At 42.3% G+C, this 25,769-nt stretch overlaps 1 protein-coding gene across 3 annotated transcripts in view; it reads left to right on the top strand.

Annotated features, from left to right (window-relative positions):
* The window catches only part of Gramd2b (GRAM domain containing 2B), a 90,221-nt gene that overhangs the window by 33,252 nt on the left and 31,200 nt on the right, over window positions 1-25,769 (top strand). Inside the window, exon 1 of one of the 3 annotated variants that reach the window (XM_042674671.1) lies at window positions 1,600-1,783. The exons of the other annotated variants lie outside the window; for them this stretch is intronic. Within the exon in view, the coding sequence (XP_042530605.1) occupies window positions 1,701-1,783 (83 nt within the window). The 5' untranslated portion in view covers window positions 1,600-1,700. Of the gene's footprint in view, window positions 1-1,599; window positions 1,784-25,769 lie in introns of those variants that run through there. 3 annotated transcript variants of the gene reach the window in all.

The raw sequence follows: 25,769 nt of genomic DNA, 5'->3' as shown, positions 1-25,769 counted from the left end.
AAAATAAATAAATAACAATAGCTAAAACAAAAATTGTTTCGGTTGTGTCCCAAGTGGTAAAAGTGTCTCTGATAAGTAATAGTAAGCAGGAGGGCATGAGTTTAAAACCTCTATAGCTAATATAACTAATTAAAACGAAAGAACTTAGAGCCTCAGAGCACCTTTAGTCATTTCTTCCATTTTTTAATTTAATTTTATTGTCAAGGTGAGGTGCAGAGGAATTACAGTGACTTATGTAAGGGAGTGAGTACATTTCTTGGCAAATATTATTAGCTCCCCCCTTGTTTTTCTCCCACTCCCCCCCCCCCAAGTTGTAAAGTTCATTTCCAATGTATTATCTTGTGAGTATCTCTGCTCTGTTGCATTGGTTCTGTCCTTTGTCTCACCATTTTGTTGTAACTGTTTTAAGGTTAGGTTTCCAACAAGGTCTTTTATCAGTTAGGCTTACTCTCAGCTCTAGCAAACCGGAAAACCATCCAAACGAATGTTATTTGCTGTCACAAGTCATTATTTAGAACTCTGCCTGGAACAAGACGGTTCTCAAATTTTGTTATCTGGGCCTGCCTTACTCCTGTGTCTTGTACTGGGAGCGGAGAATGTGTCTCTGGTGTCTTCCCGGATTCTCCCTACTTCATTCTGATAAAAGTTACTGAACTTTCACAAAAAGAATGTGTGGACGGAATGGATGGATGTTTCGGATGCCAAACTTAACAAGGATCCAGGAAGTCAAAAGGTCGTCAAAAGGCCAGCAAGAAAGGGCATTCCTTGTCTACCCAGGCTGCGCAGTGTGAATCCGGGGGAGAAGGCCGGGCTGGTCGCCAAGGCGCCGCCCGCCACCCCGGTGACCCCTGCGGTTCCCGCATTCGCGATCGGAGGAACCGCAAGGCGCCGGTGGCTCGCTCCGGCAATCCTGGCTGCTCAGGAGGCTGAGATCTGAAGATGGGCGGTTCGAAACCAGCCTGCCCGGAAGAAGAGTCCCTGAGACGACTTCTTCTGGAGCTGCGGCTCCAGTGGGTAGAGGGCCAGCCCTGAGCGGAGAAGCTGAGAAACACCATCCGCGCCCTGCGTGCAAGCCCCGACGCCGTGTAACTAAGTAAATGAATCCAAGTACCTAAGGAGGACAAGTGCTGGTGTGTGGAGGCACAGTCCTTCCTGAAGCAACGCCCAGCCCGGCCCGGTCAGCCTGGCGCCGGCTGGCCCACTCGGCCTGGTCCACTGCCTGTCTCTACAGCCCGTGCATTTCTCTTTCATTCTCCTCATTACCGATAGAGAAGAAGCTAAAGGGGAAAAAAGACGACGTAGAAAACCCAGCGCGCCGGGAGCCGCCAACTTTATGCCTAGTTAGGCAAATGTGTCACCTGCTCAGCCAATGAGCTTCGCCCGTCAGAGAGACGAGTTCCACAGGTTTCCCTTGTCCCGCCCTCGGCCTCTCCAATTGGAGGAGACGGCTGTCGCTCGCTGCCGCCCGCCCTGTCCCTGAGCCGGGACCAATCGCGTGGTCCCGGACGTGTCCAGGTTGGCGGCCGGGCCCGGCCCGGATGCGCGCGGGGGCGGCCGGCGGCGGCGGCGGCGCGCGGGGAGGGCGCTGCGGGGGGCGCGGCGAGGCGAGGCGCGGTGCGGGGCCGCCCGGTGCCTGAGCCCCGGAGGCTGGCAGCCGAGCGGCGAGGAGTCCCGGTGTGCCGACGCGGCCCCGATCCCTGATGACTGAACTACAGCAAGAAGTGGACGACACGAAGCCTGCGAAGGTGCTCGGGAAGAGGGAGAGCAAAGTCGGGCCGCCTCAGTAAGTGCTGGGTGCTGGGTGCTGGGTGCTGCGACCCAGCCCAGACCGCGGGGAGCGCGTGCCGTGCGCCCGGGCCGCCTGCGCCCCAGGGCGGGGTGGGAAGGGCTCTCTGGGACCTTTCTGTGGATCCTCTGCAACCTCAGTGCCGCCTGAGTCTCTTCCCCCATGTTCTCTCTCATGTTCTGGAACTTTTATATGGACAGTCTGTGTCCTTAGTGCCTCCCGATTCTCTCTCTCCTTCCCCCCCTCCTTCTCCTCCCCCCAAGATTCCCAAAGGGAACCCCCCCCCCCACACACACACACCCTTATCAAAACACTGTAACATGGATTTCGGTTGTCCTACTTCTTTGGGCCGTCCGGCAAGATCCGGTTGTCCCTGGCTAGAGGCTGTGATAGGATTGTTGCTTTCACGGGGATGTGTACGTCTGGGTCCCGCTTCAGGGCTGGTGGATCTCTCTGTCCCCCAACGCCTTCTCTATTTCCTCTCAGGGGAGGAAACACAGTGGGATCGGAATTGTGTTTTATGTCCCTGTCCAGGGCCCGGCGACTTCCGTTGATTTCTCCACACAAACTTATTTCCCACTTCTCTGGGAGACCACAATCCACATAGTGTAAAACAGCACAGCAGACGCTGGATGCTGATGGTCTTCATAAATCATGTACGTGCATAATAGGGTTTGCTCCTTATTTGGCCCCTAAGATCTCTGATTTAAAAAAAAAAATTAGAAAAATAACTCTTGTAATCACAAGGTTTAATTTCCTATAATGAAACTCAATTCTCTTCTCATGCTACTTTGATTTTTTTTTAATTTATTTTATTTTGTGTCAGTACTGGGGATTGAACTCGGGGCCTGGGTAGTTTTTCTACTCAACACTAGTGCTCTACCACTTGAGCCACAGCTCCACTTCCCACTTTTTGGTTGGAGATAAGAGTAACACAGACTTTTCCTGCCCATGCTGGCTTTGAATTGTGATCCTCAGATCTCAGCCTCCTGAATAGTTAGGATTACAGGCATGGGCACCTGGCACTGGCTTGATTTGTTTTTATTTCAGAAATGTGACTTTTAAGTGTTTTGTATTCCCAAAGATTTTTTTAAAGGAAATAAACATCTTTCATATATCACTATTACATTAAGCAATAATATAACCAATATCTCAGTAAGCCCAGTTTTTGTGGTATAGAGTTGTTGGGTATCTAAAATGTTGTATTGATACTGTCAGGAAAGGATAACAAATTCCTAAGTCATTCATCATTTCTTCTAGTTGTACATAGACACTTGTATGCACAGAAGCGTACCATTGCTGTTTGCTACCGGTTTGGGCTGAAATCTTGGAAGAGCTTTGTTAGCTGTGCTGATTCATTGGCTACATGTTCTTCCAGGGTCTCTGTCTTTCCTTTGCCTTCTGGCAATGCCAACTTACGTTCACATTTCTTACTCTTTATGAGTGGCAAAAAGTGGCCAGAAGTAACTCCCACCCCAATCCCCACATTGTAATAATGGAAATCTAAGAGGGAAGAATGACTTATAAAATAATACCTATTTTTTTGTACTTAATCATTCACCGGACATTCTTCCCTGAGAAAGGGGTCCGTGGACAGTGTTTTCACCATGTTACAGATGTTAAAAGTGACTGGAGCACCAAATTGCAGAAGCAAAACTAGAACCCGGGATTTAAACTCTTGATCTAGGGCTCCCTCAAGGCAATCTTTAGCTCCAGTTACACAAAACAGGTCTTTCTAACAGCTGGCATGATCGAGATGACTGGCTACTAGAGGAGAGTCTGCTTAACAAGTTGTATGCATTTGCAAAGACAGTGAGACAGACACTATTTTTATCTCTGTTTTATGGATAAGAGCCTTAGAAACATGGCAAAGTTATACAACTAGGTATTATCATAGAGATAATAACAGAGCAGCTGAAATTCAAGCCTAAATAGATCTTCCAACTCCACAGCAAAGTTGTTACCATGGCACCATAATATATCCTTCGCCCCAGAGTTGATAGTGGCTTTTCATGGCCTGTCCTAAAACACAGGTGCCCTCTGCCAAGACTTTAAGATGCTTCATGATCTAAGATACTCGTGGACTATTTGCTTTTTCTCTTCCTTTTTTTCCCCCTCCCCCTTTCCCTCTCCCTCCCTCCCTCCCTCCCTTCCTTCCTTCCTTCCTTCCAATTCCTTTCTGCTAGGGTTGAATTCACAGCCTTGAAGATACCCTACTGTTTGAACCACACTCCCAACTCTACCTTTTTTCTTACCATTAGTCTACATGTACATCTTATAGACAAGCAATCATACTAGTAGCCCTGTAGTGTGTCCATTGCACATTATTTGTAGTAGCCAAGGTGTATTCATCAGTGGATGGATGTGGAATGTAGACACAAGGGTGTCATGTAAATGTCCTCTATTCAAGTTCATGTTATTCTGTCATTTGTGACATACACCTATAGGACCTTATGGTAGGTGAAATAAGCCAGGCGTTGAAAAGCAAAAACCACATAATCTCGCTTCTGTGTAGAATCTAAAAGGGTTGATCCCGTGTAAGCAGAATGATGGGAAGGGGTGGGGAGTTGTTGGTCATGCCTCAGGCGCATGGCAGAGATTGGGTTAGAGATCTGGTGCACAGCAGCGTCACTAAGTACAGGCAATACAATGTATATTTCAAAAGAGTAAATTTCAAATGTCTTATTAAAAGTGTTACATAAGTGGGTGTCAGTAGCTTATGCCTATAATGCTAACTACTCAGAAGGATGAAATCTGAGAATAGAGGTTTGAAACCAGCCTGAGCAGACAAATCTATGGGACTGTTATCTAAAGCCAGCCTGGGCAAGAAAGTCCTTGAGACTCTTCTCTAATAAACTACTCAGAAAAGGCCAGAAGTGGTGCTGTGGCTCAAGTGGTAGAGCAGTAGCTTTAAGCAAAAGAAGCTCAGGGACAGTGCCCAGACCTCGAGTTCAAGCCCCAGGATTGTCAAGAGAAAAAAAAAAAAAAAGAGAGAAGGAAGTGAGGGAGGAAGAGAAAGAGAGATGTTGTTAATTGACTCTCACAGTGTGATTCTATATTAAGTTTCTATATTAAGATTCTATATTAAAAAAATAAAATAAAATAAAATTCTATATTAAGTTTCAGGCACTAAGATGAGTAGTGATAGTTCTCTTCTTATTAGAGTTAATGATCTTCTGCTGATCTATGTATTCAGGTGAGTGGTGTCTTAAAGTTCATATAGATCAGGTGTATGGAAACATCCATACTTGTAATATTTGAGTTTTTTTTGGGGGGGGGGTCCGGTCCTGGGGCCTGAACTCTGGACCTGGGCGCTGTCCCTCAGCTCTTCAGCTCAAGGCTAGCGCTCTACCACTTGAGCCACAGCGCCACTTCCGGCTTTTTTTCTTTTTACTTATGTGGTGCTGGGGAATTGAATTCAGGTCCTCATGCATGCAAGGCAAGCGCTCTACCACTGAGCCACCTTCCCAGCCCTTGAGATTTTTTTTAATTATGGCTTCCATCTTGTGTAATGAGGTCGAACTGGGAAGAACCTCAGAAATGTAACAATTTTTGTGTCCTCTACCATTAAGCATTTTTTTGTGTGTAAATATGCTGGTTCTTGAGTTTGAATTCAGAGCTTTGATCTTTAGCTCTAATTTCTTGCCCACAGCTGGTTCTCTACCATATGACCCACACCTCCAGCTCAGCTTTTTTGCTGGTTATTTGGGGATGGAGTCTCTTCCAGACCCTTCTGCCCACACTGGCTTCAAGTCATGATCCTCTAAGTCTCAGCTTTCTGAGTAGTTAGGATTACAGGTGTGAGCCGCCTATGCTCAGTTTCTTAAGGATTATTATCTGAAGCAATTTTTTATGATAAGTATTTTGGAATCCCTAGTATGTCAGGCTATAAAAGTTGTTTTGTAAATTGAGTTATTGTATGCAGAATGATGAAAAACACTAATTCTTCATGACAACTTTATCACTATATTGCTTCTATAATTCATTAGAAAATAGCACCTCTTGAACCTCTTAATATTGTGTTAGATATCTTGTATGATATATAATGTGGTCTGCTAAAAGCCTATACAAACCTTGGAAAAGACAGCTCTCCCACTCTGCTCCTCTTTAAAAATGAAATTTGATCATATGCAAAATTGAATTCATTTTGAAATGGCGTTCATACATTTCTAACACTTGTATGAATCTTTTTCAAGGATTTCACAAAGAATCTTAGCACTTTTTCTCAGATTCTAAAATCACCAAATATCAGACCTTTCCTTAGAACCTAAGAGATGAGAGTTAAAAGACACTGTCAACTAAGACAGAGGAAGAAGTTGGTCATTGATAAGGACTAGAGAGATCTGACCATCTGCTCTGCTGACATTAAATAGTTTTGTGCATTTGGGAACCTCAGTTAGCAGTGTGAAGAGATAGCAGGATAAGAAAGATAAGAAGAATGCAATAGATGAAAAAATGGTTAGTTCTGACATTTGATCTTTCAAAGAAGATTCTAGATAGTGCCAAGAGGCACATTAAGACTTAAACTAAGTGAAGTAAATTTACTTTTACATATATACATATGACTGGTAGGTACCATGTCCACCACATTTTATATACAACAGAGACAGAGTAACTTGCTCAATATCCTAACAGCTACTGGAAGCTAAATTTCAATGGCAGGAACACTAATCTGAACTAGCATCCTAAAATCATTATACAAGCTCATTAAGGAAGAACATGGATGCAAAAGATATAATACCACCTTTTTTTTTTTTTTTTGTCAGTCATGGGGCTTGAACTCGGCCTGGGCACTGTCCCTCAGCTCTTCAGCTCAAGACTAGTGCTGTACCACTTGAGCCAAAATACCACTTCCAGTTTTCTAGTAGTTTATTGGAGGTAAGAGTCTCACAGACTTTATTGCCTATGCTGTCTTTGAACCACGATCTTCAGATCTCAGCCTCCTGAGTAGCTAGGATTACAGGCATGAGCCACCAGTACCCAGTTCAATACCACCTATTAAATGTCTAGAACACTTTTTTGTACTGGTACTGGGGCTTGAACTCAGGTTTTGGGTGCTTTTCTCTAGGGTTTTTTTTGCTCAAGACTTTACTACTTGAGCCACAACTCCACTTCCAGCTTTTTGCTTGTTAATCGGAGATAGGAAGCTCAGGCTGGTTATGAACCACAGTCCTCAGGTCTCAGCCTCCTGAATAGCCAGGATTACAGACATGAGACACCAAGAACTAGCAGAACTTTTCATTAATATTTTTCCAGTTATGAAATGAAAGCACACATCCATTCTATAATTGTAACATGGGAAGGATTTTGGTATTCTTTAGAAAATAAAACTAATTGTCAGTTGAGCACTGGTACTTTGCTCTGCGTTTGTAAGCACATGTACCGCTTCAGGTATATTCATCTGATAGAAGAGAAGTGAGTTTTTTCAGTTTGTGATTCATATCTTGATCTATATAATACTTGCTCACAAATTCCAAATGTCTAAAACCATCCTTGGAGCTGAGTACCAGAGGCTCATGCCTGTAATTCCAGCTACTCAGAAGACTGAGATCTGAGGATTAAAGTTCAAAGCCAACTCTGACAGGAAAGTCTGTGAGATTCATCTCCAGCTGACCAACAAGAAGCTAGAAATGGAGATATATCTCAAGTAATAGAGCACCAGCCTTGAGTGTAAAAAAACTAAGGGACAACTAAAGCCCTAGTATCAGCACAGAAGTACTTGTACACAGAAGTGCACAGAGTTTGTATAAAGGAATATGACTGATTTGTTTTAGAAAGCATGTGATTGTTTTCTGTTTAAAAATGGTCACCAAAGGAACCCAAGAACTTTTCCAACAATGCCATAATTGCACAGAATCTGGAAATTCTTACTGTGTTATTTTCAAAGCCTAGAGCCGACCGACCGTGAATATTCATTGGATTGGCAAGTCTTCTTTGAAAGTTAATTGGGGCTTTGGAACCAGCCTGAAGCTGTTTGAAGCCAAATTTAGTGAATAAAAATACTTTGAATACCTAGGAACCTCTCTGTGAAAGAGATCATTTTTGATCAGAAACAAAATGTGATTATAAAATAACAAGACAGCTTTTGGCAGTACTTACAAACTCATTCTACACTTTCCAATCAGCATTTATTATCTTGAAACCTCATTATGAAAACAACAAATCTTTATGGTTTATTACTCTGTTCTAAAATCATTTTAGTGCTTATAATATACTCAAGTAGATGTTGATGTAGCATAAGCATTAAAACAATGCTTATATAAATAAAGCAATGTTTATATAAACCTTTTTCCTTTAGAAGCATATTTTGTGTATTTTAGAAAATATAATTTTGGGAAAAGATATCCCTGAGTTAATACAGTAAAACTTCAACAATCACCGTTATCTTGTATTGCCTTCTATATTTTATTATACATACTGAGGATTACATTTGTGTGAAAATTACATTATTTTTTGTTTTGTTTTTTGTTGGTCGTGGGGCCTGAACTCTGGGCCTGGGCGCAGCCCCTCAGCTCTTCAACTCAAGCTTAGCTCTTTATCACTTGAGCCACAGCACCACTTCCAGCTTTTTCTGCTTATGTGGTGCTGAGGAATCGAACCCAGGGTCTCATGTATGGCAGACAAGCACTCTACCACTGAAACATCTTCCCAGCCCCCTACATTATTTTTTTACTTTTCCTCTCCTATGTTGGTTTTATACAAGATGGTCTTTTCTCATAGCATGTGAGGCACTACTTTTTAGTATTACTATTTATTAATTAATTAATTTATTTATTTAGTGTCAGTACTGGGGCTTCCGCTCAGATCCTCAGACTCTCTCTTAGCTATTTCAAGTAAGGCTGTCACTCTGCCACTTGATCTACAATTTTATTTGTATTAACTTTTTAGTGTTGGTATTGGTGATAAGAATCTCTTAGATATGCCTGCCCAGGCTGGCTTCACACTAGGATCCTCAGAGCTCAGTCTCCTTAGTAGCTAGGATTACAGGCATGAGCCACTAAGGCACTTACCAAAGCACTCACTACTCTAGACTTTGTCACATGGTGAGTATCAATTCTTAGCATCAAGCTTTCCACTTTTGTCCTAAGTGTCACCTCTAGTTAACATCTACTAACTGATGTATACTTCTCTGGTACACTTACCTGCCAATAAGGACGTGTGTGTGTGTGTGTGTGTGTATGTGTGTGTGTGTCCGTGTCCCAAGCCCCGAGGACTGGTCCTGGGCCTTGAACTCAGTCCCTGAGCCTCTTTGTGCTCAAGGCTAGTGTTCTACTACTTGAGCCACAGTGTCACTTTTCTGAGTAGTTTATTGGAGATAAGAGTCTTCACGGACTTTCCTGCCCTGTTGGGCATCAAACCACAATCCTCAGGTCTCACCCTCTTGAATAGCTAGGATTACAGATGTGAGCCACTGGTACCTGGCTATGTTTCTCTGCTTTCGACTTGGTCAGAGTAGATTCTCTAGACCTGCCTTTACATAGCCATTTTAATTGGAATCTGTTAACACTACACTATTCGGTAGCTTCTATGTATTGTCTCCACTCTTTTTTGATCCAGTGTAATTCTCCAAGCATTACCTAGCCTCCTCTGCTTTGGGAACAGAAGGCTGAGTGATACATATGAGACATTTTAGGAGTGTGGGACTCACACACACACACACACACACACACACATATTATATAGCTGTTATCAAATGCTCTGGGAACAGAGCTATAGATCTTCTGGCTCTCTTAGGATGATCTTAGGATCTTTAAAGTGTTAGGTTGATGGATAAGAAAGAAAATACCATCCCACGAAGAGAGAAGAACAAGGTTTGTATGCTTGATGAGGATTTAGGGCTTCTGGAGATTATACCGATGGGGCTAGATGAACCAGTGAAGTGTGAAAGGGGCAGGGGACTTAGAGCCTGGCCAGCATGCTCTTCCTGGCTTTGATCTCTGCTTCACTTGTGGCTTTGGCCACCAACTCATTGACACTTGGAGGAAATCATTCTAGTCTCAGTCTTCAATTTCCTCTCTGTAAGAAGAGAGGAGAGAGTGACCTGATTTGTTAGGTCCTTTCCAGCCAGCAAAGCACCAGCCTTTGAAGAAACTGCCCTACTGCCTTGTGCTCTCCTATCACCTCTGGGTAAAAAAATTGTATTTGCCTGAACAAACTGAGGGAGGCTTTTTATTTTTTTACTTTTTATCTTATTGGTCTTCAGATCTCAGCCTCCTAAGTAGCTAGGATTCAGATGTGAGCCACTGGCGCCTGCCAAGCTTTTAAAATACATGTGGAATCGTGACTTTCATGATTTAGCCTCTTGATTTATTTACTTACTTACTTTTTTCTGTACTTAAATTTACACCTCTATAAGGCAGGACTGCCACTGGAACAAACCTAGACTGTACTCTTACAAATTTACGGATATGTGCAGTGCATTCAGACTATTTAACTTGGCCACAGTGCTTTCTGCACTAGGCAGAGTAGACATGCCTAATCAAGGAACTTAATTAAAATCTGTAAGGCACAGGGGCCTGCACCCATTATCCACACTTAAGATCTGAAAACAATCATTATTTTATACTTGAAAACAATAAAATTTAAGATTAAGAAGCTCTTTTTTCTCAAAATTCAAATTAGGGAAATACTAAGGGCTCCTAGCTATTCACTTCAACTTAATACTTATAATAGCATTTTGGTATACTTAAAGTACATATATTTGGTATTTGTCCTGCACTCAAACCATATATCAGTATGATTTTTTTCTTTTATTTGTTTATTGTAAAAGTGTTGTACAGAGGGGTTACAGTTACATAAGTCAAGTAATGAGTAGATTCCTTTTTGAACAGTGTCACCTCTTCCCTCATCTTCTCCCAGTTTTTTCCCTCTTCCCCCACCCACGAGTTGTATAGTTCAACATAGTGTCTAGTGAGTATCATTGCTGCATTTGTTTACCCTTTGTCCCTCCAGTTCTGTGCTCTCCCTTACTCTCCCCAAAACATAAACTTACATACAAGACAAAAGATGCAGAAATAAAGAACAGTGACAAAGAAAAAAAAGCAAAATAAAAAACCTCTCATTTCCATTTCAGTATAATTCTTTAATTATGTATATTTTTCACTGCTATGTAAACACGTTTGAAATTGCATATATTAATGGGATGCCATGTGTGGTTTGACTGTATACAATATATAATATTTAGATCAGGCTAAACACATCTGTATGCTCCAACATTTATTATTTCTTTATGGCAAAACTAAATTTAGAGTCCTTATTTCTAGCCTTTTGCAATTTGCAGCACATTATTATTAGGAATAGTTACTATACAGTGCAATATCACACCAGAACCTCCTATTCCTGTCTCCCTATAACTTAGTGCCCACTGATTAACTTTCCCCCCCCTCCCTCTCTCTCTGTTCTTCACTGCCTCTGGTAGCCATCATCAGTCTACTCTCATCTTCTAGAATCAATCTTTTAGATTCTGTATATAGGCGAGGTCCTGTGCTGCCATATTTCACTTAACACAATGTCCTGAGTCTGTTCATGCTGCAGATGACCTGGTTTTATTATTTTTATGGCTGAATAGAATCCTATGGTATATGTCTACCACATTTTCTTTATCCATTTATCAATTGATCGGTACTTACCTTATTTCTATTTGTTTTGGGCTGTGAATAGTACTACAATAAATATGGGAATGTTAACACCTCTTCAACATATTGGTTACATTTACTTTGGTTGAATACCCACAAATGGAATTGTTGAATTGCATGGTATTTCTAGTTAACTTTAATTTTGGGGGCACCTCCATACAGTTTTCTAAAATGGTTACACTAATTTAAATCACAACCAATAGCATACAAGGGTTCCCTTTTCTACACATGTACCTGAGGAAGTTTTGTATTAAGCCCTCTTGGAGAGAGAGAGCTGAGAAACAACCCGGTGATTAGAGAATTTGTTCTACTAGAACATAAAATATATAAAACTGATTGGCAATACACAGGGCAGGGGCAGTAAGCTGCAGGAAGATGATTGAAGAAGGCATCTTAGGAAATGGAGAGGAGCTGAAGCTGATGCCTAAAATCAGGTATTAGAACTCATTGAAGGTATTTTCTTCAGTGTTAGGATGCAGTCAAGTTCAAGTATTTAAGAAAAGACTCACATGGCTCAATTTAGGATAGAATTGTTCGAAAACAGTGCAGGAAGTAGGCATTAGCTGGCTGTGAAACAACTCATGTGAGATTATTTTGCTAGGAGAAATTGGGGCAAATAGGTTTGAGAAATGCTGAGGAGAGAAAAATCTGAAGAATGAGGTGATGGGTTAGATTGATAGAGGAGAAACTGAGGCACTCTCCTGCCAGGGGCTGCGCATATGGACGCCAAGACATAGAAAGTAAAGGTGGTGAGCATCACAAAGAGTTGCCTTGTCTGAAAGTAGAGATTAGGAGATGGAGGTGATCACTGGAAGATAGATTGGGGACTCTTAGCCTAGGGGTAGTAGTTAAGATGATGAGACTGGATAGAATTTCCAATGAAGAGAAGAATAGGAAAACAGAAAAAGAACCTTGGAATTAAGCCTATGTTGAGATGAAGATCTAAAAGGCCACAGGGAGTAAAACACAAAATAAAAGCATAATGTCATGGAAAAACAGACAAGGTAAGGAGAATCTGAAGAGATAGCCAACAGTGGCAGGTACCACCAGAAATGCTCCTGGCATTTAGTGGTATAGAAATCACTGGTGAACTTTGGGATCGTAGGCCTTGACGCCAGGCTGCCATTGGCTGGGTTATGTGGCAATGGGAGAAGCAGACATGTCCATGTAGACAATGGTTTAGAGTCTTCACAGCTTTGTAGACAGCAGTCTTCAGAGTGTGGCTAAGAAGCAAAAGAAAGAGGAGGTAACTGGGACAGTGAGGTAAGTGGACAGTTTTGATTTTTAAGTCTGTGAACCTATGTATAAACTAGGAGAAGGAGTGGATGGTAGATCTAATAGCTGGTGGATCAAGCCCAGAAATATCTGGAAAGGGACTGGGGCATGAATGAGAGGGAGAGAGCTTAACTTCTGAAACCAGAGAGATGGATAGACATAGACGTAGTAGGAACAGACACAGAGCTGCGGGTCAGGAGACCCGTGGTGATCTCATTTGAAGACTTCAGATTTCATTCTTCTTAGAGTAATCGTGGCATAGCCCCTTCACAGGGATAAGCTGCATTTGGTTAGGCGCTGGAGAGGTGAGGAGAGTGTTTTTAGTATGAATTCAGGAAGTGGGAGAGGACGGTGTCCAAGAGACTTTTGAGGGTCTAAATAGCAACAAAGGACCCGATCTGCCAGAGGACTGTACATTTTTTTCCCCTTTCAGCCTACTTAGAATCCAGGATCTATAAGGTAACAGGACTAACTCTGAGCTAATCTGGTGGCAAGGGGTACTATGCTCATTGGACATCAGATGACTGGAATGACTGGAAACAGAGCAGTCAGTCACATGTGTGGCCCCAGCTGCCTCCAGAAGGAAGTCTTCGAGTCAGAAGGGTCTAGAAGGACACAGAAATATGAAGGACTCATGTCTGTCTCTGAGGCCAAAGAGCATAGAAGGTGAGAGTGGGTGGTGATTGCAAGATTAAGTGACCAGAGACAGACCGTGGGGAACAAAGGATCACCATATGGAGCAATCTACGCCATGATACAGCCACACTGTGATGTAAAGTGATCTCTGTGGTGAAGAGTAAAGGTCACAGTTGTTAGATGTCGGAATTCTAAAACAAGGGAAAGTATGTCAGAGGGCAGAAAAGTAAAGGCAGCTCAGATCAGGGCAATGAGTGGGAGGCTGGACTTTCTTCACATTCAAGTTAAGTAGAGGTAGAAATGTGTTACATAGTTTTTATTAAACCCAAGTTTACAAAAGCAGTTAAAAACAAGAAAATTTAGTAAGTTGACCGGTTAATAGAAAAATTATAAATTTCAAGTATCTTTCTTATCAACAGTAACAAGTAAAAAAAATAAAATTGGAGCTGGGCACCATGGCTTACACCTAATCCTAGCTACTTTAGGAGGCTGAAATCTGGAACATCAAAGCCAACCCAGGCAGAACAATCCCATAAGATTCCATCTCAGTTAATCAGCAGAATGCAAACTGGAGGTATGACACAATTGTAAAGCCCTAGCCATAAGCAAGAAAGCTGAGTGAGAGCAAGTGTGGCCAATATAAATTTAAAAAAAAAATGAATAAGAGGTACATTCAAACAATCAAAAATATAACAGACCAAGAAGTAAATTTAATAGGGTGTAAAGTAAAACAGCATACCTACTAAAGAATAAATGAAGATGTTAACTTTCTTCCAAAGAAAAATTGAGGGCTGGGAAGGTGGCTCAGTGGTAGAGCGCTTGCCTTGCATGCTTGAGGCCCTGGGTTCCATTCCTCAGCACCACATAAGCAAAAAAAAAAAAAAAAAACAAAAAAAACAGGCAGAAGTGGCGCTGTGGCTCAAGTGGTAGAGCGCTAGCCTTGAGCTGAAGAGCTGAGGGACAGTGCCCAGGCCCAGAGTTCAGGCCCCACGACCGGACCAAAAAAAAAAAAAAAAATTGAATATAAAAGTGTTCCTCAAATTTATAAATTTAGTGCAACTCCAAACAAAATCTCAGACTCCTGAGAAAACAGTATGGAATGATCCAGATTCTTCTCAAACAACAAGGTATTCCGGAATAGCCAGATCAAATCTGAATGATAGCAAGATAGTCTTGCAACTTATCACAGTAAATGTACCTTACTGAAGGTCCAGAAAAAAAAATCCAAAACTCTCCGGAGATATTTTCAAATCTGATGGGTTTGCCCACAGATTTGAAGCAATTGGTAAACCAACCAGGAAAAAAATTAAATTGGAAACCTATTTTCTTCATAATTACAGTAAGTTCCTTACATCACACATTTAAACACAAACTAAACACATAGAAATACTAGAAGAAAGCAAAAGCCACTATAATCTTGAAGTAAGAAGTTTTGTAGAAATTACAAAAGGAAAAATGAATAAAGTTGACACAAATTAATACCTGGGCATCGATGGTCCACACCTATAATTTTTGCTATTTGGGATACTGATGTAGCTAGCCCAGGCAAGAAAGTCTGTGGGACTCACATCTCAATAAACCAACAAAAATAGCCATAAATGGAGTTGTTACTCAACTGGTAGAGCATTAGTCTTGAACACAAAAGCTCTAGCACAGCACCTAGGCCTTGTTCAAGCCCCAGGAGTTTAATAAAAACATACAACTTAATATATTCTCCTTAAACTTGGGTGTCTAGTTTTATAGAAAATACTGGTGTGTTTTCAACACTAAGACAGTGTTATTAACTGGGATTATTTGAAATGTAATAGCATGAAGATAATGTCCACTGTTTGAATCATTAACCCTGAAATTGGGTCTTAGGTCATAGGATGAAGTTAAACAGGCAGACAGCATTGGACTGTGAGCTGTGAATTGCTCATTATAGACTCCTCCCCTATGAGTGTTAAGGAGGAAGCAGGCTCTGAGAACCTTTCCCAAGTTCATTCAGAGCCACCCCTCTCTGTTGTCATCCTCACAATGCTCCATTTTATGTTCTTTATCTTATATAGTGTTCAGATTATATACAGGTATTCGAAGGACAGTCATTGAGGCCAGACACTGGCCCTGAGCTTTTGTGCTCAAGGCTAATGCTCTACTTCTTGAGCCACAGCTCTACTTCTGGCTCTTATTTTTTGGAGGGAGAGGGGTGGTTAGTTGGTAGGATTCGTTAATTGGAAATAGGAGTCTCAGAAGAGTTTTCTATCCAGGCTGACTTTGAAACATGACCATCAGATCTCAGCCTCCTAAATAGCTAGGACTATAGGCATGAGTTACTAGTGCCTGGCCCAACTTTTCTTCTTTTCCATAGTTTTCATGTGGAGGTCATTTATTTAATCACAATGCATGGGAAAACCATTAGACAAAATGTGGCCTACAACAAATTTTTCACAATTTCCATTGTAATGGATAATTATAAAATGTGAAACAGACAATATATGCAGTTCTAGTCAGAAGAGCTCCCCAATGGATTTCCATAGAAATACATGAACCCGCTTGTTACAGATGCATAAAATGTACTTCTGAATTTCAGGTGTTTCATTGAGAAGGAGAAATATGACAGATAGCTATAATGGTGGCTACAAGATTGTATCTGCTCAAATCTTTGTTTTCTAGCACTGAAAAGTTTTAAATCAAACTTTCTGTCTGGCTAAAACAACTTGTTGTAGTGTATTTGTGTTGTCTTTAGAAAACACACAACTAAATTTTACAACAGCATTGTAAAATCCTAAGAGGAATACTTATTCTTCCTAATGTGTATGTAAGACACTTACATACAAACAGAAGGGTTTACTATTGAACAGAAAAATTATCTAAGCCATGAATACTAGGCAAACCAAAAGTAGGGAGGATTTGATACTTCATTAACCAACTGACCTCTCATTTCATCTTCGCCACCTTCTTCATCTGAATGTTAATTATTTACATCAGTCATCGTTTTGAAACAAGCTCAGTCAAAACCCTATTGTAGGTGCATTTTTCAAACTATATTTATGCTATGATAAATTCACCACTCCTTTCCAGCTTCCCTTAGAAAATTGCTGGGTGGAAAAAGCAAAACAATCCATTCTGTTCCCACTTGGCCTAAAAATCTTGGCTTTGTTGGTACTCAGATCACTGCTTCCAAGACTTCTGAGGGTGGAAAAAGACTTGAGAAGGTCTTAAGTCAGGCTCAGGAGTGCATGGCAGCGCGCCTGCCTCCCAGCACCAGGGGCTTCTCACGTGTGGGGGGCCTCTCTCCGAGAAGAGTCCACAGACCGTTGATCATAGGGTCTAAGCACACCGTATAATCAACAAACAGTTCCCAGAGCGGGAAGCTTCCTTTTCAGAGGACTGAATTATATATAGCAAGGGACTGGACTGGACTGTGTGCCTAGAACTCCATATTTTGTTTCAAACCCATATGGTGCTTCTTCTTCAGATGGGTTCAGAGCTGTATTCAGGTCTACCAAGTTGGGAAGCCAGATGAGCACTTCTGTGTGAAAGCCCAGCTAGTCCTGAGTGTGGGCTTGATGGAGAGTCCTGCGCTCGCTCACATTCTCTTAGAACTTTCCACTGGGTAGAGGATGGGGGAGCTGCAGCGGTGCGAGGCACCGACAGGATACAGCTTTGGCTCCGTCCTCCCACCTAGAGTCATGGTGATGCCTTTCTGTTTACTTAGATATTTTCTGTTTACAATTATAACTCACTTCATGCTGAGACCTGCAACTGGGAATCTCCCGTCAGCACCCAGCCATTGAGATTTGGGGATATCATTTTTGTTTCTTCCCTTCTCGAGGATAGCTAGAGCCATAGGGCGCCAGAGAAAAGGGGCCCTGGTCCCCCGTGACATCAAAGTGAGTACTTCCTGCTGTGCAAGCAACAGCAGCCTGGGGACTAGTGCAGGAAATGGGGCCCCAGCCACATACAGGTTCCCAGATTCCCAGCCCTTTGCCTGGAGAGGCTTTAGTCCACTCTAGTCCTAAGTCCTACTACATAGAGCTAGATTGCACTCACTTTTTAATGTCAGTTATAATAACCTGCCACTGGTAGCTCACATCTGTAATCCTAGCTACTTGCGAGGCTGAGGATCATGGCTCAGAGCCAACCCAAGCAGAAAAGTCCAAAATATTACATCTCCAATTAACCATTAATAAGCCAGAAGACAGGCTTTGGTGGCTCACACCTGTAATCCTAGCTACTCAAGAGGCTGAGATCTGAGGATGGTGGTTCAAAGCCAGCCTGGGCAGGAACGTCCATGAGACTCTTACCTCCAGTAAACCACCAGAAACCTGGAAGTGGCACTGTGGCTCAAGTGGTAGAGCGCTAGCCTTGAGTTCAAGAGCTGAGGGACAGCACCCAAGCCCAAAATTCAAGCCCCACTGTGGGCATGACTGAAGTGGTAGAGTCTCAACCAAGGAAACAAGCCAGGTGAGAGTGCAAGGTCCTGAGTTCAACTCCTGGTACTGGCCCATACATACACACACACACACACACACACACACACACACACACACACACACACACGCGGATGGAGAGTCTGTTTTCTGGAGAACGATTGGACAGTCACTCCGTATCGCGCATCCCTGTGACACAGGCTGTGGGAAGGAAGTCCTGGAGTGGAGACAGGAAAGCTCAGGATCTTCATCAGACAATGCATCACGACACACGTCCTGTATGAAGATGCCACTCCCAGCTCCAGCATCAAGACTGTCCTTAAAACTGTCATAAAACAAAGGCTCTTCTAGAGCCTTTTCCATTTCCGAGAAGGAGGAAAGTGAAGAAAAGTCTATATTTAAACATGGCTCTTTAGACTCTAAAAGTCCAATGCAGGAAGGTGTGGTGGCGCCCTCCAGCAGGAACGCTGAGATCATCCAGCCATAACCCAGAGCTGTAACCCGTCCTCCATGACGGAGGTCCAGTCCGTCCTGGGAGAGGACCGGTGGAGCTGCTTCATGGAAATGTTCCTTCTCCACCCAGCACCTTCAGGGAGTCAGTCTGACCTTCGTGCAGAAGAACTGGAAAGCAGATAGGTGCCTTAGCCCAAGTGCCTTCTAGTTCAGTCTCTGAACTACCCTTCAGTGGTTTAAGGTTTAAGCCAGAGAAAGATAAGCAAATGACAGCCCCACACAGTAAGCTTCTATGAGAGTCAGACCTTCTACGGAACTGGGTTGGAGCCCCTAGACTTTCAGCCCTCAGGGCCCAATGGAGTGGAGCAGGCATCTTTAAGAATGTGACTTCAGCCAGAGCTAAACCTTGAAGGACATGCGTGGCTTCCAGACGCACTCACTACACAAGAGCAAGCAGAGCATCCCAGGTCGAGTCCTCGGCAGAAAGCATGACAAGAGGCTAGACCTAAGGCAGCCAGAGGTATGGCTCAGTGGTAGAGCTGCTACCTCACAAGTGTGACCCTGAGTTCAAATCCCAATACTGCCAAACAATCACAACACCACCCTCTGAAGAGGCAGCAGCTTGCAGAACAGCCATTTGCTGGACTCCTCAGCTTCACCTCTGATCTGAAGGCCAGGGAAAACCACAAAGGCTTGAAGCGGGTGAGGGGATTCATTGGCAGGTGCATACTGTGACCTCATTTGCGTTTGTGGTGTCCTCTTTCTTGAAAATCCAAGGGCAAAGTGATCTTTTCGGGAAATAAAAGGAGACATTGTCTGACTCAGGAGTGAGAGGGGTAGTGGTCCAGACAAAACATTTGAGACCCTAACTAAGTCAACCAAACGAGAGAAAGGAGGAAAGGTAACTAGAAAATACCAAGGAGGCAGGTATCTGATGGGGTCTTGGTGAGGAAGTGATAGGCTAAGTCTGAGAGTAATGCGAGCCTGCAGTCTCCAGGATGGCAGCTTTATGGTTTCTCAAAGCTCTCGTCTGACTGTGTGCCTCAAAAAGTGCACACATTGCATGGTAATAGCAAAGCACAATGCAAGGAAAAGTCCTCTGGGAAACCCTGTAGGAAGGAGTGGGAAGAAAGAAGGAAGAGACAGAGGAAAAAGTTTTGCAAGACTGCATGTGTCACATAGCCAGTAGAGAAATGAGTTTCTGTGACAGGAAACATAAAGAATGTCCAGTAAAACTGAAATCTGTTTAGAATCTGTTTATTTCCTTGAACAAAAGTGCCAGCTGTCTAGTATAAATTACTGGACTAAATATTAAAAAGTTTTTAACAACAGTGAGGAATTATCACTAATTCTGCAATTATTCTGTGTCTTGCATGCATGTACAAATTATAATACATTTTACTGTTACATTATGTGATAAGATACAGAATAACTATATTATTGACACTAATATGTACCAAGAAATAGGTAAATTCTAGGGAAAAACCTGACTCAAAAGTAATTACATTTCTTAGGGCACTTATGTTAGCATTTATTAAATTTGTAATTTTGTAATTTGAAATAACAAAAGGCTCTGTCTTAATTTCTGTCATAGGATAGGAGTGACTGCTATTTTTCTAAATATGCTTGATTTAGAAGTATTTTGCTTTGATTAAATCAAAGCCGTTGGTGCAGAACTGTCTTCTCTAATATTTAGGTAAAGCGCTTTTTAAGACACAACATTGTGGAAAGGAGAGGTGGCTTGAGTAGTAGAGTTCAGCTTTGAGTGAAAAAGCCAAGTGAGAGCGAAAGGCTCTGAGTTCAAACCCTGCTGCTGGAAAAAAAAATGTGGGGGAGAAGAAACATTGCCTCTTTTCAAGGTTGAATTTGTTCATTTTACTTTTGCTTCGTTTGTGTTTATTATTCATGTATGGACATATTCTTTATACCGGTTCTTGCTGTATTGCTTAGGGTAACTACAAACTCCTGGGCTTAAGCAATCTTCCTGCCTCAGCCTCCCAAGGAGCTGAGACTACAAGCAGGTACTACTAGCCCCTGCTGATGGCTGCATAACACCTGGATTTTAAACAAAGATCATCTTGGCATGTTCTAACAACATCTGCATTGTGGCTTACTGTGTAGGTTGTCTGGTATGATGTAGCAATGCGTCTCACCCACTTCTGGAAAGTTCCTCTACGCAGCCCTGTGGACGCCCTGTGCTACTGAACCATGAGATCAGCACACCAGAGAAGCAGGAAGGAAGGAGAGCAGTTTGAGTGAGGGAGAAAGAAAAAAGAGAGAGGTTTCTGAAATGCCCCCCTCCCCGATATTTTGGACACTCAATGCCTTTATTTTTATTTATTTGTTATTTATTTGGGTGACAGTACTGGGGCTTGAACTCAGGGCCTGAACACTCAGTTGGCTTTTTTCGCTCCAGGCTGACATTCTACCGCTTGAGCCATACCTCCACTTCCGGCTTTTTGGTGGGAAACTGGAGATAAAGAGTCTCACAGAATTTCCCTGCCCCAGCCGGCTTCAAACCGTGATCCTCAGATCCCAGCCTCCTGAGTAGCTGTGATTACAGCTGGGAGCCGCCAGCGCCCGGCCTCTCTCTGCCATTAAGTCTAATGCAGTGCCCATATCGCTTAGCTTGGAGCTCACTCTGGCAAGCGGGAGGCAGCTCACACAGCTCAGGGCAGGAGCAGCACGGCCCCTCCCCGGAGGACAGCGCAGCCCTCACACCAAAGCAGACATTTGTCTCCCGCAAGACTGCTTCTGGTGGCCCTGTCTTTGTCTCTTAACTTGAAATGTGCTGACTAGCCAGGCGCCAGTGGCTCACGTCTGTCATCCTAGCTACTCGGGAGGCTGAGATCTGAGGATCACAGTTCAAAGCCAGCCCAGGCAGGAAAGTCCATGAGACGCTTATCTCCAATGAATCACCAGAAAACCAGAAGTGGTGCTGTAACTCAAGTGGTAGAGCGCTAGCCTTGAGCTGAAGAGCTGAGGGACAACGCCCAGGCCCAGAGTTCAAGACCCACGACCAACAAAAAGAAGAAGAAGAAAAAATATGTGACTGACTTCACTATCCACAGGTGCCATGGTCCCTGGAGGACAAATACACGGCTTCCTGCCAGGGTGCATTCCACCCCTTGGCACCCCAATAAGATTTGTTTCCCTCAGTACACTTTCCCTACAGTAACAGCAAGGGAAGTGAAACTTAATCCAAGAGGAATTTATATTAAGGTGAAGGAATGTTTTGCACATAAAACTTGTCTTAGAGATGCCGCCTCCCACTGCAGTGCACCCCCCGCCCCGCCCGCCTTTCATTTCTTACTCTCTACCTGGTCCACACTTACTCTTTTCCTACAAGAGAAAAACAACCCGGTGTCTTAATGCATTCAGGCTGTTGTCACCATAAACTGTGGCTCATAAACAACAGAAAGTTATTTCTTATCACCCTGGAAGCTAGAGTGAACAGCTCTGCTTCATTTTATCTTCAGAGTTATCTTTCATTCCAAATGGCTGTTTTGATTTATTACATGGCATGCTCCTTTTCTCTCTAAAAAAATATCCCCAATGACCATGTTACTCTCCATAATCTAGGTTTTAATTGATAGCTGTTTCTGAGGTCCCTAAGCTGCTGTTCACACTTCTTCGATATGTATGCTACTTGAAGTATTTACTCTAATAGCGAAAGATTTATTAATATGATACTTTATATAATTTTTCTAGACTTTAATGCCCCATTCCTTTGTATTTATGTTTGAATATTTTTTATTCTGTTTAAAAACTGGTTCTAGCCAGCTGTGGTGCTACATACTTTTCATCCCAGCATTCAGGAGGCTGAAACAGGAGGATCATGAGCTTAAGGCCCAGCTGGGCTAGTGAATAGTGAGTTCCAGGCCAGGCTGAGACTCTTTCTCCAAAGCAAACAAACCCTAAGGCCAAGAGCGCTAATCAAATAAATGCTCTCCATTATATCTTTGGTATACACAAAGTAACTTACTCTGATATATAGCAACCGCTAGTGGAAGAATAGCTTCAAAAAAGAATGAGTAGCAGTGATCCCCACTAGACACTATGTTGAAAATGAACTATACAACTGGCACACACACACACACACATCCAAAATTTCATATTGAAGCATAGAAGACCCAAAGTAGCAAATGCAATCCTGAGTAAAAAGAATACTGCTGTAGGTATCATGGTACTGGGTGGGCTTCAAATTATACTACAGGGCTATTGTAACAAAAACAGCCTGGTGCTACCACAAAAACAGACCCAAAGTCATGTGGAACACAATAGGAGATCCAGGGGTAAAACCATACGGAACAGCCATTTCATTATCACACACACACACACACAAAATACAGGGCTGGGAAGGTGGCTCTGTGGTAGAGCGCTTGCCTAGCATGCATGAAGCCCTGGGTTCGATTCCTCAGCACCACATAAACAGAAAAATCCAGAAGTGGTGCTGTGGCTTAAGTGGTAGAGTGCTAGCCTTGAGCACAGTGAGGCTCAGGGAGTCCATGAGTTCAAGCTCCAGGACTGGCAAAAAAAAAAAAAAAAAAAACTCCAAATGGGTTAATGAGCTGAAAATAAGACCTGAAACGTCAAGCTTACTATAGGGAAAACTCTGGAAGTTATAGGCACAGGTAATTATTTTCTAAATAGGGTTCCAGTTTCCCAGCAAGAGCAAGAATTGCCAAATGGAAAAATGAAAAAGTTTCTGCAAAAAAGAAAAATTAACAAAAATAAGTAATAAAGAATTAAAGCTATATTCCAGACTTTTTATTTTCTTCTAAAAATAAGTCTTATAAACTGGTAAGTTTACTGAGGAAAAAATTTCAATAGAGGAACCAAGAAAACAAATGAAAAAAATAATGTATAATGTATTACATTATTGTAATTTGCCTGGAATTCTGTTCTTAAAAATGTACCATCTGAAAACACCTTAGTAGCAAACGTTAGATTTAGCTGTGAGATACTTATAACTATTTGGACATTTAAACAAAAATCAATATATTAACTCAAATTATTTATAAATTAAATACTCAAGATTCAGCCAGGTGTTCCTGGCTCACATCTGTAATCTTAGTAAAGAGGCTGAGATCTGAGGACTGCAGTGTGACACCAGCCCGGACAAGAAAGTCTGTGAGACTCTTTTCTCTCGTTAATGAGCAAAAAGATCGAAACAGAGCTGTGGCTCAAGTGGCAGAGTGCCAGCCTTGAGTGAAAGAAGCAAGTAAGAGCAGAGCAGGAGGACCTGAGTTCATGCTTCATATTATTATTGTTAACTAAAGTGCAAGCTGGATAATAACTTTTATGGTCTGAAATAATACTAGGGCAAGGACATCTATAAACTTTTCTGTTATTACAACTAATTAAAAAGAGAAGTCCATTTTCTCAAAAAATAAAAATAAAAAGTGTCTGCACAGCAAAAGAAACAATTATCAGAACTAAGAGGCAACACATGGTCTGGGAGGAAATCTTCTCCAACTATTCAACAACGGAGTAATACAAAGAGCTCAAAAAAATTAAATAGCAGAAGAACAAATAATCCAATTACTAAATGATTAGACAGCTGTGAGAAGAAATATAAGTGGCTAGTAGATACATGAAGAAGTATTCAACGTTACCATAAGGGAATGCAAATCAAAACCACACTAGGATTCCCTCTCACTTAGTCAGAATGGCAATCATTAAAAAAAATAAAAACAAAACCAGATGCTGATGATGGTTCAGGGAATCAGAAACCTTCATTCACTGTAGAAACTAGTATGGCATTTCCTCAAGGAACTGAAAATAGGCCTTCTGACATCCTGGCTACTGTGAACAGAGGTGTATTAACATAATTACATTCCATGAGATAGCCATGCCCAATAGCAATGTGACTGCAGTTCACAGTAGCCAAATGGAATCAGCGGAGATGCCCAACAACAAACGAATGGATAAAGAAGATAATGGTATACAGATATGGAATATGACACATCCATAAAGAAAAAATCAGGTCATCTTCAGGAAAATAGTTGGAGAACATGTTGAGAGAGATAGGCCAAAGATATGTTTTTGCTTATATGTGGAAGCTAGACCTAAAGGACCTACATATTCATGGACATGAACATAGATATATAGATACACACACACACACATATAAGAATGTGTAAACTCCACTGTGTCTTGTGGGTGTGGGTCATGAAGTTCTATCTAGGGCAGTGTGCCTTTTGACACAGTAGTTGCCTTTCCAAGAAATTACCTTTGGGTCTATTCATCTATAATCAACCTGTAAAGTCATTCATTGCCATGCTCTACGTATTTTGCAAAAACTCAGATCCACCTAAATGCCCAGTGATAAGGAACTGGTTAAATTATAGTTCATTCCACATGATGGAACTCTATGATGTTATTTAAAAGAATGAGGAAAAGTGTGACTGTAGGGATGGGGAAACACATAAGCAAAAAAAGAAGCAAAGAATAGGGTGCCATCATTTGTATGTAAAATGGTACACACGTCAGTGTGCACAAAGGACACACAGCTTCTGGGAAAAGCTGGGTCTTGGGGAGAGAAATGGGCCATGGGGCGACAGGTGTAGGAGGGAAATGTGTGTCTCCGTTAGAAACTTGTGTTTAATGCTGGTGCGTACTGCTCCTGTTCAAAATATAAGTACATTGATAGATTGATTGAAAATGTCTAAACAGGGATGCAGTAAAATAGAATTGTTCTTGACTTGCAAAACTCTACATTGGGAAATTCTGAATTTACCAAATTAGAGAAGCTAACGGGTCTCCTGCAAACCTCTTGAGTTTTGGCACCCCAATCTCCTTCCTTGTGGTTACAAGAATGTCTTTTTATTCTGAGACTACAGTTCCCAGAACTTTCCTCCGCCATTATTGGCTAACTCTTGTTTTCCAAATTTTGTACCTCTGCCTGCAAACCATAGAAACATTGAAGTAGGGATGTCGGCTTCCCTCAGATGTGCATGTGTGTGCACCGTGTGTGAGGTAAAGAATAGAGTCATCTGAAAACGATAAGACAAATTAAGAAGAGGTCCTTTGTTTCCTTTGAAGTAGGGAAGTCAGGTCTGGCCAGCACCATATTGGCCACATAGTGGATGGTAGGGTCTGGCATCTTGTCTTCATGCTTGGGGGAAGCTGTGTGCAGACCACTAACTATGTCATAGGCTCCAGGATTCCATCTTCCAAAATTGTGGCTTCTCTGATCATTTACCTTACAACAGCATCGAGCCACAGCACCTCAGAAACACGAGCTGGTGAGGCACCAGTCTTGGCAAGCCCAGGGCTGGCTGGGTGTTCGGCGTAGACAGTGCTCAGCGGCTCTCCATTTCCTGACCTGGCCGTTTTCAGGAATTTGCCTTATGGATATCCTGGCTCCTTGTGGGTCAAGACCATGATTTTAAAGTAAGGATCAGAGATATCTTTTTTTTTTAAATGTACTACATGTAAGATTGCCTCCACCTGTTCGCTCCTAAAGAAGCTCAGTGACAGAATTTTTTTCTGCCTTCATTTAGAATAATTTGACATGAATTTACACTCACAACAGGAAATTGTCAATGTGGTACTTGGGTACCAGTA

The sequence above is a fragment of the Dipodomys spectabilis genome, unplaced genomic scaffold (genome assembly GCF_019054845.1).
Source record: "Dipodomys spectabilis isolate Male_0828 unplaced genomic scaffold, ASM1905484v1 ptg000019l, whole genome shotgun sequence".
Taxonomy (NCBI): domain Eukaryota; kingdom Metazoa; phylum Chordata; class Mammalia; order Rodentia; family Heteromyidae; genus Dipodomys; species Dipodomys spectabilis.
Note: the sequence above shows the minus strand (reverse complement) of the source record. Positions and strands in the feature narration are given on the sequence as shown.